General features: G+C 38.0%; 1 protein-coding gene across 1 annotated transcript in view; it reads right to left on the bottom strand.

Moving 5' to 3' along the window:
- The window catches only part of nrxn2b (neurexin 2b), a 363,379-nt gene that overhangs the window by 206,656 nt on the left and 142,930 nt on the right, over positions 1-13,793 (bottom strand). Inside the window, exon 9 of the mRNA XM_077544145.1 lies at positions 2,332-2,349. Within this exon, the coding sequence (XP_077400271.1) occupies positions 2,332-2,349 (18 nt within the window). The remainder of the gene's footprint in view (positions 1-2,331; positions 2,350-13,793) is intronic.

A 13,793-nucleotide genomic window follows, 5' to 3' on the forward strand; every position in this document is an offset into this window, starting at 1 on the left:
ATTATGTCAGGTAGTTCATTAGCACCCTCCGCTCCGGAAATGTACCACACGCTCGGCTGTTGTCGGCCATTTGGTTGCGGCCCTTTCAGTCCGGGCTGGTTATCAGCTGGCAGGGGAAGATAACGGCTCACATTTGCATGGATAATAGAGCAATTTTATGAGTCCGACAAAAGTGTGCAATGTGATGATCAAGGTGATGAAAGCAGTTCATAAATGAGGAATGTTAGGATTCACAGCAGGGATGTTCCTTGCCATGCACCCGTGTTAGCTCAGAATAAAGCCGCTTACAGAGCAGAATAATGAATTCCCCAACTGTGGATGAATGCATAATACCAGATGTTGGGAGTTTTAAACAAACAGCTCACAGCAGCGCCACTTTTGTTTTTGAGGTTTGTCTGACTGCTGCCGTTCTGTAGGGAGAACGCAGAGGAAAACAATGTGTTCAGCTAAGTGCTGCCCTCCACCCAGCGCGGAGCTCGGATCCCCCCCCCCCCCGCTTTATCTTCCAAATTTGTGGATGCGCGTCTCGGTGAGCGTTCTCCTGGGGCGAGCGGGCCAATCCTATCGCGGCTCTCGCATGGCGTTCAAGGAACGGCAAAGTGGGGAAGAAATAAAAGGGAAAGGAGAGATGCTAATCGTCCACCGGGTTGAGAACGCTGTTTTGGGACGCTGAGACAGGCAGATGCAAAGAAAGATGTTTACATCTCTCTGAAAGTCATTTGATGGAGTGTAAAAGGCATGCAGATGAATATCTCTGCTTTCAGCTTGGCGGACTAGCAATATTTTTGCCCCGTGAGCGAAAGCCTGATATGCTTTGCATCTGGAAGACAACCAAAAGATGCCTGCAATTGCACGCAGTCGCTCCCTCTCTTATTATAGGCCAGCATTAATACCACTACTACGCTCTCCTTTGGTCTCTTGAGGTCTCCCTGATTTGTTGGAATTTAGATGTCTCTGGGGTTGGTGAAGGACTCTGGCTGGTGGTGTCTGGTCGGTGCTGGATTTCACTTTCCTTTCTTTGGTCCTTCCTCGGGTCTCCTGGCGGCCTCACGAATCTGGCTGGAAGTGTTCGGTTTAGGTTGACGGTATGGGATTTTTTTTAATAGGTTTTTGGTGAACTAATGAATACACACACACTCGCACGCACACACACATACTCACCCACATACAAAAAAAAATAAAAAATAAAAATAAAATAAAAAATAAAAAAATAAAAAATAAAAAAATACAAATAAAAAATGATGATGACATGTCAAATCGGTAAAATTACCGAATGAACAATACTGAGCTCTCCAGAAATAAAAAATAAATAAATAAATACCACTACTACGCAAAACTTTCACAATTGTCACCAAAGTAGCAGACAAGAGTGTGAACGGCAAAACTTTCATAACTAAAATAAATCCGAGCAGATGCAAAGATTTTCTTGCCGGCTCACGCAGCCCGCAGACTTGGCCCACTAATCCAACGTGACTTCCATATCCTCATCCTGCACAGCACAGATGTCTGAATTTGCAACTTGTTCGGAAACATGCCTTTGACAGTGTGGAGTACGCATAATAGAATTTGACGTGTTATGTATGTGATGTGTATGACTTTTTGGCTCATTACATGAAGTGAACTGCATTAAGTCACGCTATTATACATTCATAGGGAAGCTGAAGAAGAACCTAATTACCAAAAAAAAAAAAAAAAAAAGGAGGAACACTGACATCAGCAAAAAACGGAATGTGAAAGTGCTGCAGGCAAGAGTTTTGAACTGAGCTCATCTTGTTTCCTCAACATTTTTTGAGTGAGGCGCCGATACGTTTCATTAGTCTGTCCGTCACATCATCCTATCCCGGCCTCCGCAATCCAATCGACGTGCTAATAGAAAGCTAGTCTGCTGTGACGTGTCAGCATATATACCATAACGGAAAAATACAGGACAGACGTTTGGTCTCTGGTTAGTGAAAGCCACACACGGCGCGGCGGCATAAAGACCTTGTAAACAAAATTAATGAAACACATAACGGCGCCCGTGCTCAGACAGTGTGCTCTACGGAAATTTACATTTACATTGGAAAGCTCGAGGCTTGAGGACATCGGAGGGGGATTTAACATTGTCACAGTGCACAGAAAATGGTAAACGCCACCCCAAGTCCAAGACCAGATAAGGAAAGAACAATTAAAAAAAAAAAAAAACAAGATCATTCTTAAAATAGCAGAAAAGGAACCAACACGACATCCAACAAGGACTGCTTGTCATCATTGACGAGGCGCGCGCACATTACAACAACAAGCCAAGGATGGCTCACACAACGGACATGAGTAAGAAATGAGTTGTCTTACCGCTTTGAGATGAGTCCCCTGAAAGAGAAGAGAGGGAAAAAAGATGAGTATGTCACCTCAATTTAAAAAAAAAAAGAAAAAAAAAAGGAGGACATCAGATGCGCAGGCAGAGGTTTGGTGCAAACATTCCACACAGGAAGTCAGTCAATGAGAGCATAAAAAAAACCCATGAAGGCAGCGTTCATATTTTCTATGTTTGCATTTGTATGCAAAAGAAGGTAGAAAAACAAGCTTTGATCTAATTATGGTAGAATCATCAGATAACACAATTGAATCGAGACCACAATTTAATGGCATGGATAATGGTTAAATTATGACAACCCATAATTAGAAACCGCAATTCGGAAAGGTAAATAAATCATCTTGTCCGTTTGCATTATTTCTTAGCAGCTTGGATAATAAATAACTCTTTGAAATAGCGACTGTCAGTCAAAGTCCAATCGACGTTACTCAAGTGGTACTCATCAAAGTGAAAAGAAGCATAGCCCAGTACGGCGCTAACGATCATTAACAATACATCAGATAAGAAGACTTTAGCTGTAACCTTAACAACATAGAAATGAAGTTGACGATTGCCGAAACTTGTAAAGCCAACAGACAATTTTAGGGGATAACTGAGCATTTCCAAGAAAAACAACCGGAATCCCGACCAGAGTAGGTGGATTATTAAGAGTGACAAATAATCTCAATCCAAGATTTGAGATTGACTTTATCTTCTAAGGCAGGGGTGGCCAAGTTCGGTCCTCGAGAGCCACTATCCAGCCTGTTTTCCATGTTTCTCTCCACTAACACACCTGATTCATGATCAGGATCGTTGTCAGGCTTCTGCAAAGCTTGCTGATGAGCTGATCATAAGAATCAGCTGCGCTGAAGGAGGAAGACGTGGAAAACAGGCTGGATAGTGGCTCTCGAGGACCCAACTTGGCCACCCCTGCTCTAAGGAGTCTTTTCTTACTAGGCTGGAATTTGTACTTGCTGTCAATAAACCTTTCTAAACTAAAATTGGCAATATTTGTGTTTTAAGAAGAATGTAAACACGCACAAAAATCCTCCAAATTTTCTTTTTTCTTTTATTATTCATTTATCATTTATAAAAATTTTTTTAATTGATTTGTTTGTTTTTGTTTTTTTTAAAAAAGGAGAGCAATGATGATGTCAAATCGAATGAACAATACTGAGCTCTCCTGAAAAAAATAAAAAATAAAATAAATAAATAAATAAAAATAAACCTTTCTAAACTAAAATTGGCAATATTTGTGTTTTAAGAAGAATGTAAATACGCACAAAAATCCTCCAAATTTTCTTTTTTCTTTTATTATTCATTTATCATTTTATTAAATTTTTTTTAATTGATTTGTTTGTTTGTTTGTTTTTTAAAAAAGGAGAGCAATGATGATGTCAAATCGAATGAACAATACTGAGCTCTCCTGAAAAAAATAAAAAATAAAATAAATAAATAAATAAATAAAAATAAACCTTTCTAAACTAAAATTGGCAATATTTGTGTTTTAAGAAGAATGTAAATACGCACAAAAATCCTCCAAATTTTCTTTTTTCTTTTATTATTCATTTATCATTTATTAAATTTTTTTTAATTGATTTGTTTGTTTTTGTTTGTTTTTTTAAAAAGGAGAGCAATGATGATGTCAAATCGAATGAACAATACTGAGCTCTCCTGAAAAAAATAAAAAATAAAATAAATAAATAAATAAAAATAAACCTTTCTAAACTAAAATTGGCAATATTTGTGTTTTAAGAAGAATGTAAACACGCACAAAAATCCTCCAAATTTTCTTTTTTCTTTTATTATTCATTTATCAATTATTAAATTTTTTTTAATTGATTTGTTTGTTTTTGTTTTTTTTTAAAAAGGAGAGCAATGATGATGTCAAATCGAATGAACAATACTGAGCTCTCCTGAAAAAAATAAAAAATAAAATAAATAAATAAATAAATAAAAATAAACCTTTCTAAACTAAAATTGGCAATATTTGTGTTTTAAGAAGAATGTAAACACGCACAAAAATCCTCCAAATTTTCTTTTTTCTTTTATTATTCATTTATCATTTATTAAAAAATTTTTAATTGATTTGTTTGTTTTTGTTTTTTTTTTAAAAAGGAGAGCAATGATGATGTCAAATCGAATGAACAATACTGAGCTCTCCTGAAAAAAATAAAAAATAAAATAAATAAATAAAAATAAACCTTTCTAAACTAAAATTGGCAATATTTGTGTTTTAAGAAGAATGTAAACACGCACAAAAATCCTCCAAATTTTCATTTTTCTTTTGCTCTGGGATATGATACACAAAAAAACCTATTGACCAAAAAAAAAAATGTAATCATAAAGATTGAGTCCTTCATAACTTTGCATAACAAGACTGTTTGACCATAATTATTGATATTTTTTATGGCTATTTATGACTTTGTTTCTGCAGTGAGAGTCAACTGGAGGAAGCTCTGTTGCCAGGTAACAGCCACAGAGACACAGCTGAGTGGCTGGCCTTGCTGGAGAGAGTGCGCGTCCCACCGTGCGCTGCTTCCCGGCAAGCTTGAGTGGCTCTAGAGATGGAACGGGACGCGCGATCAAAACAGCCAGCGCGGCTTTCGCAAATGGAGTGCAATCGGAGACAGAAAGGCGGAACGGTGGCTGAAAGCCAGAAACTAGTCAGAATTGTGCATGCCGCTAAATGCTGTTTGTTTATATTATGTTACATGAGCGGAGCTGGCGGCCGACTGCTTTTACGACAAGCCCTTTGTGGACTCAGTGGGGTTACACGGTGGGGGGGCGGTTGAGTTTAGGAACCGGCGGAAGTTAACGCCTGTTATGGACGAACAATTCAAATTTGGGATATGAAAGATGGGACTGATTTTTGAATCTGGCCTGGGAACGCTTTGGGATCCCGTCGGAGGAGCTGGGTGAAGTGGCTGGGGGAGAGGGAAGTCTGGGCTTCCCTGCTGCCCCTCCGCGACCCGACCCCGGATAAGCGGAATTGAAGACGGAACGGAACGGACTGATTTTTTTAGGGTGGGGATGGACAGAGGTGGCACCTGCTCAGTGGGCCTAGTGGTACAGTGTCCGCCCTGAGACTGGGAGGTCGTGGGTTCAATCCCCGGCCGGGTCATACCAAAGACTATAAAAATGGGACCCATTGCCGCTCTGCTTGACACTCAGCAATAAGGGTTGGAATTGGGAGGTTAGATCACCATATGATTCCCGAGCGCGGCTGCTGCTGCTGCTGCTCACCGCTCCCTCAGGGGATGGGTCAAATGCGGAGAATGAATTTCGCCCCACTTAGGTGGGTGTGACAATCAGTGAATCTTATCTTATCTTATCTTAAATCCAGGTCAAGAAAGCTGGAACTGAGTAAAAAGCACTTGTGGCAAAATCCAAACTGCGGGGTTTGAAACTCTCTAGATCTGGATTTGCCACCCTCTGCCTGGCACATCTGACGGAAAGACTTTTGTTGGAGTGGACCCGATACATTTGACATCTCTCCTGGACCCTCCCGCTAATCCCCTGGACTCGATGCTGAGGCTGCAACCCGTTAATTCGCCAAATCCCCTTTTGCTGCTCTTCGGTCATACCTCTCCTCCGATATAATGCGGTTCTCAACAGGATGCCAGAGCCGTCATATCTGCATAGAAACTGTCCACAGCAGAATTTTGATACCCAAGCAGTCTGTTTTTCTAAATAAGCTCCTCTTTCCTCGCTTAAAAAAAAAAACATCCATATTTGATAGCTTATTTCATGATATTCTTTGCATCCACAACCTCTACCCTTCCTCACCACCCGCCAGGCCCCTTTTCACAAAAAAGTGCTCTACAATTTGCAGCCAGAAAGCCGATGTGTAATTTGAGCCTGCCACGACCACTGCCCGGGCGTGCCAATCAAACGGAACAACACTAAACACTGGATGTGACAAAATGTTGTTTTTCTTTACAACAAAATGGAAATTGCATGAATAAATATTCAAATTGTCAAAGAGCCGTGCCGCTGAGATTGTGGTATTAAACTGTCAACCTAGTCATGTTTTTATGTCTGTGAGAAAAAAGAGCATTCAAAAGGGGACGCTTGATTTTCGCGTGGTTTAGGCAAAAAGCTTCTAATGGAACCTTGTTTAAATATCTCACAATGAACAACGCACAGTCTTTTTGTTTAAATGTTGTAATTCAGTTTGATGGCCGGTGGTACGATCAACAAATATTCTCACTGGCTAGAACACCTTCTGCTCATAAACACTTCAAGGTGTCGAACCGTGTAAATGAAAACCGTAAGTAATTCCTGACGATGCCTGTCAGAGGCTCCGTGAAAGGTCCTGCCAAGCTATAAATTAATTGAAAAGAATGTAAAGGGAATTTAGTGACATTATAAGCAGAAAAATGAAGGAGACTTTAAAGGTTTCTCCAAAAGGTTCTTTTGTGCTTTAGCTAGAGTGCCCGACTATTAAGGCTCTTGGACCCGTGCATTAACCGGGGTTAATGATGTGTGGTTACAACTCCAATGCTTGATTAAATTACTCATTTGAGGCTGGTATTAGTCGATTAATCTACCAATTAATTGGCTGGGTCAAAGGGATTATAACCGGGTCTCTGAGTTATAGCCCCGGAATGTTGTCGAAAAATTCAGAAACCTCAAACTTCTTTGGTTTCATCGGTAAAACTATTTTTTAAAATTGAGAAGACATCATATTGAAAACAATGCCGTTAATCGGCGAGGATCGGCAACCTGCCCCGTAGATTGCAATTTCCATCAAGGGGCTCTAATGTTATTCCACTTGCCTCATTGGCTCTGCTCGCATGCTCCGGCGAGCACAAAACCACTCACACCTTTTGCAGTGTGTGTTATATATATATATAAATATATAAATAAAAAAATATTAGCGTGCGGTGAGCTGAGTTTACCAAACCTTCACCCGAATCTCCTCTCATTGCTATCAGTTCTGTATTTGCAATTTCTGGAGCTAACTTACAGTATGCTCCTTGGGGTTGAGTAAGACATTTGCTAACGTGAAATGAAAACACAAGCGTAGGACTGACATCCCGCCTCCCTGAGGCGCCGTCTCGCGCTGGTTTATGAGTTTCCTCCATCTCCGCATAGTGTATCTTAATATGCTCGCCCTTCTCGAAATCCCCCTTTATTCAATTAGATGACTCTAATTTGTGCGTCAACGTATTTCATTAGGCCGTCCTCCTCCCTCACTGAGGGGATTAACTTCTCCTTCCTTTTTATTTACTAAATGCAGAAACATGACATTCCTGCAGGAGAGGGGAAATCAGAGCAATTCTTTTTGTGCATGACTTTACATCTCAGTCATCCCTTTAGTGTTCCCCCCTCGGAAGGACAGTATGTTACTTCTGCAGCTATCAATTTAGCTGCAGTCTAAAATCCTTAATTAATTTTAATTTAATTTAAAACCAATTCAGTTCAGTAAGAATATTTCATGCAACTTGTTTATTTTCTATATTGCCAAATGGTAGCCATTGCTCTATTAAAGCTTTAAAATGTGTCAAATTGTACGGAAGTGTATTGCATTCACTTGAAAAAAAAAGTCCTGTTTTTTTGACTCATTTCTTGGGGGAGCTTTTTTTTTGGAGTTATTTTTTTTGTTTAAAAAAAATATATATTTTCCTGTTTTTCTGGAGAAAAAAAAATTCCAAGTAATTTTTTCCCTGTTTTATGAAATTATTTTTCTGTTTTTCTCAATATTTTTTTTTAAAAGGGTTTTCCCTCAGAGATTAGAGAACAAACTACAATACAGTATACACATTCATTCCAAGTCACTTGGAGTTCAGAGGTAAAAAATAATAAAAAATACTCCGAAAAACAGAACATTGGAATATTTTTTTTCAGGTTTTTGAAAAAAAAGAAAATTTTATCAGTTTTTTAAAAAAAAAAATTATCCCGTTTTTCTGAATATTTTTATTTTTTGGGGGGACTAATTTCTTGGGGGAGCTTTGTTTTTTGGAGTATTTTTTTTGTTTAAAAACATATATATTTTCCTGTTTTTCTGAATATTTTTTTTCTAAGTAATTTTTCCCTGTTTTATGAAATTATTTTTCTGTTTTTCTCAATATTTTTTTTTAAAAGGGTTTTCCCTCAGAGATTAGAGAACAAACTACAATACAGTATAAACATTCATTCCAAGTCACTTGGAGTTCAGAGGTAAAAAAAAATAAAAATACTCCGAAAAACAGAACATTGGAATATTTTTTTTCCAGTTTTTGAAAAAAAAAAATGTAATCAGTTTTTTAAAAAAAAAAATTATCCCGTTTTTCTGAATATTTTTATTTTTTTGGGGGACTAATTTCTTGGGGGAGCGTTGTTTTTTGGAGTAATTTTTTTGTTTAAAAACATATATATTTTCCTGTTTTTCTGAATATTTTTTTTTCTAAGTAATTTTTCCCTGTTTTATGAAATTATTTTTCTGTTTTTCTCAATATTTTTTTTTAAAAGGGTTTTCCCTCAGAGATTAGAGAACAAACTACAATACAGTATAAACATTCATTCCAAGTCACTTGGAGTTCAGAGGTAAAAAAAAATAAAAATACTCCGAAAAACAGAACATTGGAATATTTTTTTTCCAGTTTTTGAAAAAAAAAAATGTAATCAGTTTTTTAAAAAAAAAAAATTATCCCGTTTTTCTGAATATTTTTATTTTTTTGGGGGACTAATTTCTTGGGGGAGCGTTGTTTTTTGGAGTAATTTTTTTGTTTAAAAACATATATATTTTCCTGTTTTTCTGAATATTTTTTTTTCTAAGTAATTTTTCCCTGTTTTATGAAATTATTTTTCTGTTTTTCTCAATATTTTTTTTTAAAAGGGTTTTCCCTCAGAGATTAGAGAACAAACTACAATACAGTATACACATTCATTCCTTTATTGAGAGCCAGTAAGTAAACATGACCATCTTATTGCATATGGAGATATGCGGGAAAGTTTCCACTTCCGCTATTAGCGAGTCTACAACAAGTCAGTTGCAGTTCAGAGGTAAAAAAAATATATAAAAATACTCCAAAAAACAGAACATTGGAATATTTTTTTTCCAGTTTTTTAAATAATTTTTTTCTCCCGTTTTTCTGAATATTTTTATTTTATTTTTTATTTTTTTGGGACTAATTTCTTGGGGTCAGTTGGAGTTCAGAGGTTAAAAAAATTTAAAAAAAAATACTCCGAAAAACAGAACACCAGCTCTGTTTTTTGGAAACATTTTTATCCTGTTTAAAAAAAAAAAATCTCTGTTTTTTTACTAATTTTTTTCTCCCGTTTTTCTGAATATTTTTTTGCTCCCGTTTTTCTGAATATTTTTTTGCTCCCGTTTTTCTGAATATTTTTTTTCAGCCTGTTTTTCTGAATATTTTTTTTGACAAAAAAAAAATATTCAGAAAAACAGACAATTAAAAAAAATACTAAAAAATACAAAGCTCCCCCCCAAAATTTGTCGAAAAAACAGGAGTTGTTTTTTTTTCCAAGTGAATGCAATACGCTTCCGTCCCAATTGCTACTGAATATCAGATATTTCTCGAATGTGCATACCACTACAACATACTACCAAGGGACAACACGGTGCCCTTGAAGGTTCACTTAGAAAACACTTTGTAAAATGTTACAATTAATGAAGTGCTAAACCAAACGAGATAAGTTTGAGGTCCCTTTTGTTTTTTTTTGTAAGGCACAAGCAGTTGTTGCTTTTGTATTTATTTATTTCTGAGAGCCATTAGTCATCCAAACAGCTTTCCTCACCTCACCGCCTTATCTGGTATAAACCTCCATCTCCTACTATATGTCACCCATCTCACGCTCCACCCCCCCACTCACCCCCCCGGTGGCCTTAATTACAACTTGTAAAAACCCGACCTGGATCCAATTTCCACACTCCAACCGCACTGCCCCCTAGATGAATGCCCCACTGGCCAAATTTGATTAAGTTCTGTTGAAATTATGCGTGTCGATGTGTGCGTGTGTGTGCGCGCCATTTTTAACATTTGGGGAAATGTTGACATTGTAGTCGGATAGGGAAAAAAAGCAGTATTTATCATTTATTTATTTATTGCTGAAATTAGAATGCATGACCTAAATGCTCAAAGTCAGCCAACAAGTGAATTCAGGGAGCAAATATTCACATTTATTGATTATCTTGTTCCACATTGTGTTTCAGACCACATGTACAATCTGAAATTTATTTTCAACTCTATGAGACAGTGTTTTTATTTATACATGTTCAACTTACACTGGCTCTATAAACTTTGCGTATTTTTTTTTTTTTTTTTTTTTAACAAGATATATATTGTTATAAATCATTTTAAAGGTACATGCTGTAAATTTCCACATCGATCTGGTAGCCTTGACATCCTACAACAGGCTCATCACACCATACAATCTCAATGGGCACTTTTTAGATTGAAGGTGCAGTTGCGCCCCTGCCTTGAAGAAAACATAAAAGGGTTCCCCCAAAACAACCTCTTTTGAACTGAAGTCGTTGATTGACAGTTTGCAAGATTCCGTCTCTGAAAATATTTCTACAATAGTTATTCATTTTCATTTATTCATTCGTTCTTCACAGTGCAAAGGTAGCGCAGCATTTCTAACATTGGCTTTCTTTCTTTCTTTCTTTCTTAGCCTCCAAATCTTGAGCAACTGCCAATTTCAGAATGTCATTTAAGTAAGTGGTCCTTACGGTGGTCGGGGTGGGAATCTTTGAATGTCTCACGATTCTATTCGATTCCAATTTTTGGGTGCGCGATTTGATTCGGAATTGATTTTCGATTAAGAACGATTAGGATTCAAAACGATTTGATTGACAATGATTTTTGCTTCAGTTTATAGATGTTAAAGGAATCGTAATGATCCACTCCAGTCTGACCCGCTAATGCTAATTAGTGCGCTACTCGCGACACTTTTATCGCTCAAAAGAACAACTTCATGCTGCAAAAAAACTACTTTTATTGGAATAACTTGATCGTGACTTTTTCCTTCTACTCTCTAATGTGGCTACAACTTAACAGTGTATCAGACCGCGTGGAACCACACTGCCCCTAAGTGGCCAAATCGGGTACAACATGAACAGCGCTCCCAATAAAGGCACACACAAACAAAGGGAAGACGGTATAAAATGATTTAAATAAAATCGATTTTGGGACATTTAAAATCGATTCTGAATCGTACTAAATGAGAATCGCGATTCTTATGAGAATTGATTTTTTGGCACACCCCTAAACTTCGAGAATTAGCAACAATATTTATTGTTTTTGAAAAATGCCAGATGAATTAGCATATATTTTCCACGTAGTAGCGGAATTTGATTGAGAGTTTACTACCTTTTGTGAATGTGACACAAAACCGCATGTAATTTGCTACCGCCGCTGATGACCATCAAGGAGGGTGTTGTTGTTGTTGTCCTGGACGGTGCCAAAAAAGTGCTAAACGGGGCTCGGTCTTTGAAGAGCGTGCGTGTCGTTTTAAGTGCGTGTTCACCGCACGCATGATTCACGCTGTCACTTTCTCCAAGTGAAGCTGCCAATAACGGCGCGTGCCTCGACTCGGAAACGCCGCGTGCGCTTCCGACTGATCTAAGAGTGGCAGCCCGACGGACCGACAACGACCTTCACACACCTCGCCGCTCAAGGTCCCACAGTGTAGCCTCCGCCCAGCCCTGTCAATCAGCATCAGCCCGGTGACTGTAATTATGGCATTTAAATGGACTACTCGTTTAGCACCGGCTACAATAATGAACTCTTGAGATTGGCGATTAAACGTTGAGTCGGAAATGTAGAAACTTCCGAGTTCACTTTTATGTCTTCATTTTCGAGGAAATTCATTTAAAATGAATGAAGCGCTGTTGGCTCCGTCCTCTTTAAAAAGCAGCTGTGGCCACACAAACGCAGCGAGTCTATAAACTGCCCTCAGTGAGCTCTGAGCTTGATGGCTATCGTGACCTGGACCTAGTCTATTACATTGCAGGTTAGATACAGATCAGGCTCAATACTCCCTTCATTTTCCCTGCGGTATCTTCAAGGAGATCTACATTAGGCCTGCTGGGACACGATCTCCCAGGGCTCGCTTAATTTAATTCTCAGTATGCGTCTACCTGACTTTGGAAATAGGAGAAATTTGGACATCCAGACCAAATGGACCGTGAGTGAAAAAAAAGCATCTGCAATCCAAAAGTGTGGAAACTGCAGCAATTTAGATCCTTTAAGTATTTTTTTATTTTTTATTTTTTTTTTACAAGCAATACCCAGCGTGTTAATTCCAAAAATAGCTTCTAGGCAACTGTTAGGGACGCACATGAGCACCTCAGTCTGCTGACTTCAAACCACAATCAATGGGCAGCGAATTGGAAACAACTATACATTGATTTGACTAAATATACCCGCAGGCCATTTCATTCCATTCAATGAGCTTTGATATCACCAAATATTATAGTTCCCCTTATTTAGCTATGTAAGCATGTTCGCAAACTGCCACGACAATAATAAACACTAGAAAAATTCCCGCGGAAATTTTGAATGGGACTGCTGACTCTTGTAAATGAGCTGAACAGTTTAAAATTTAAACGACTGGAATCGCTCAAGAAATGTGGAAGTTAACCATAATCAACATCAACTAAAAGTATCTCACTGTCCCTGAAAATGTATTTAAAAAAATGTAAATGAGCTGAACAGTTTAAAATTTAAATGACTGGAATCGGTCAAGAAATGTGGAAGTTAACCATAATCTAAAAATATGTCACTGTCACTTTAAGAACGCACACCCATTTTTGACTTGGAGCCGTCACGCGCCCCACATTCCATTGAGATTGTATGAGAGACGCACCCCTTGAACAAAAGCCTCTCACGACTTAACGGTTCAAGATACAGATTCAAGAAATGGCTCGTTAGAACGGCAAGGGTTTGGGGAACACGAGCATGTTCTCATTTTTTTTAATCGGATGAAAAATGACCAAATGAGAGCAGGTTGAAAACTTATGATTTATCAGAAATGAAGAGCGAAAGGCGCCTGAATTTAACATGGAAGAGATAGGCGAGTTCGTCCGACTTGTCCTATCTTAAAGTGAAAATAAAGGTACTAAATGACACCTTAGCCAAATAAAAGTTAGTTTGTCTGAAAGAAGACACTCGTGACTACAAAATGTGAGAATTTGATGTCTAGTGAGCAAAGATTGTGGCCATGATGACGAGTTGAAGTGAAACTTTTGCAAATAGAAGTAGACTTTTCTTTTTTCCCGCCACTCTAAAGTTAATTGGTCAACAGAGTGCGGTAGAAGCCTAATTCACTCACTGTCTTTGAACCTGCACAGGGGGGAGAGCTGTCATTCCTTAAAAAAGATTTTGACACTGAGCTAAAGATGGGAAAAATTCCTACAAAATGAGCTAAAATTCGTATCGGTCGGATAACGTATGCGTGCGCAGCGTGTCTTGGAAAAAGGTGCTTGATCTGTAATTTGTTCCCCCTTTCTCCA

The sequence above is a fragment of the Vanacampus margaritifer genome, chromosome 15, assembly GCF_051991255.1.
Source record: "Vanacampus margaritifer isolate UIUO_Vmar chromosome 15, RoL_Vmar_1.0, whole genome shotgun sequence".
Taxonomy (NCBI): Eukaryota; Metazoa; Chordata; class Actinopteri; order Syngnathiformes; family Syngnathidae; genus Vanacampus; species Vanacampus margaritifer.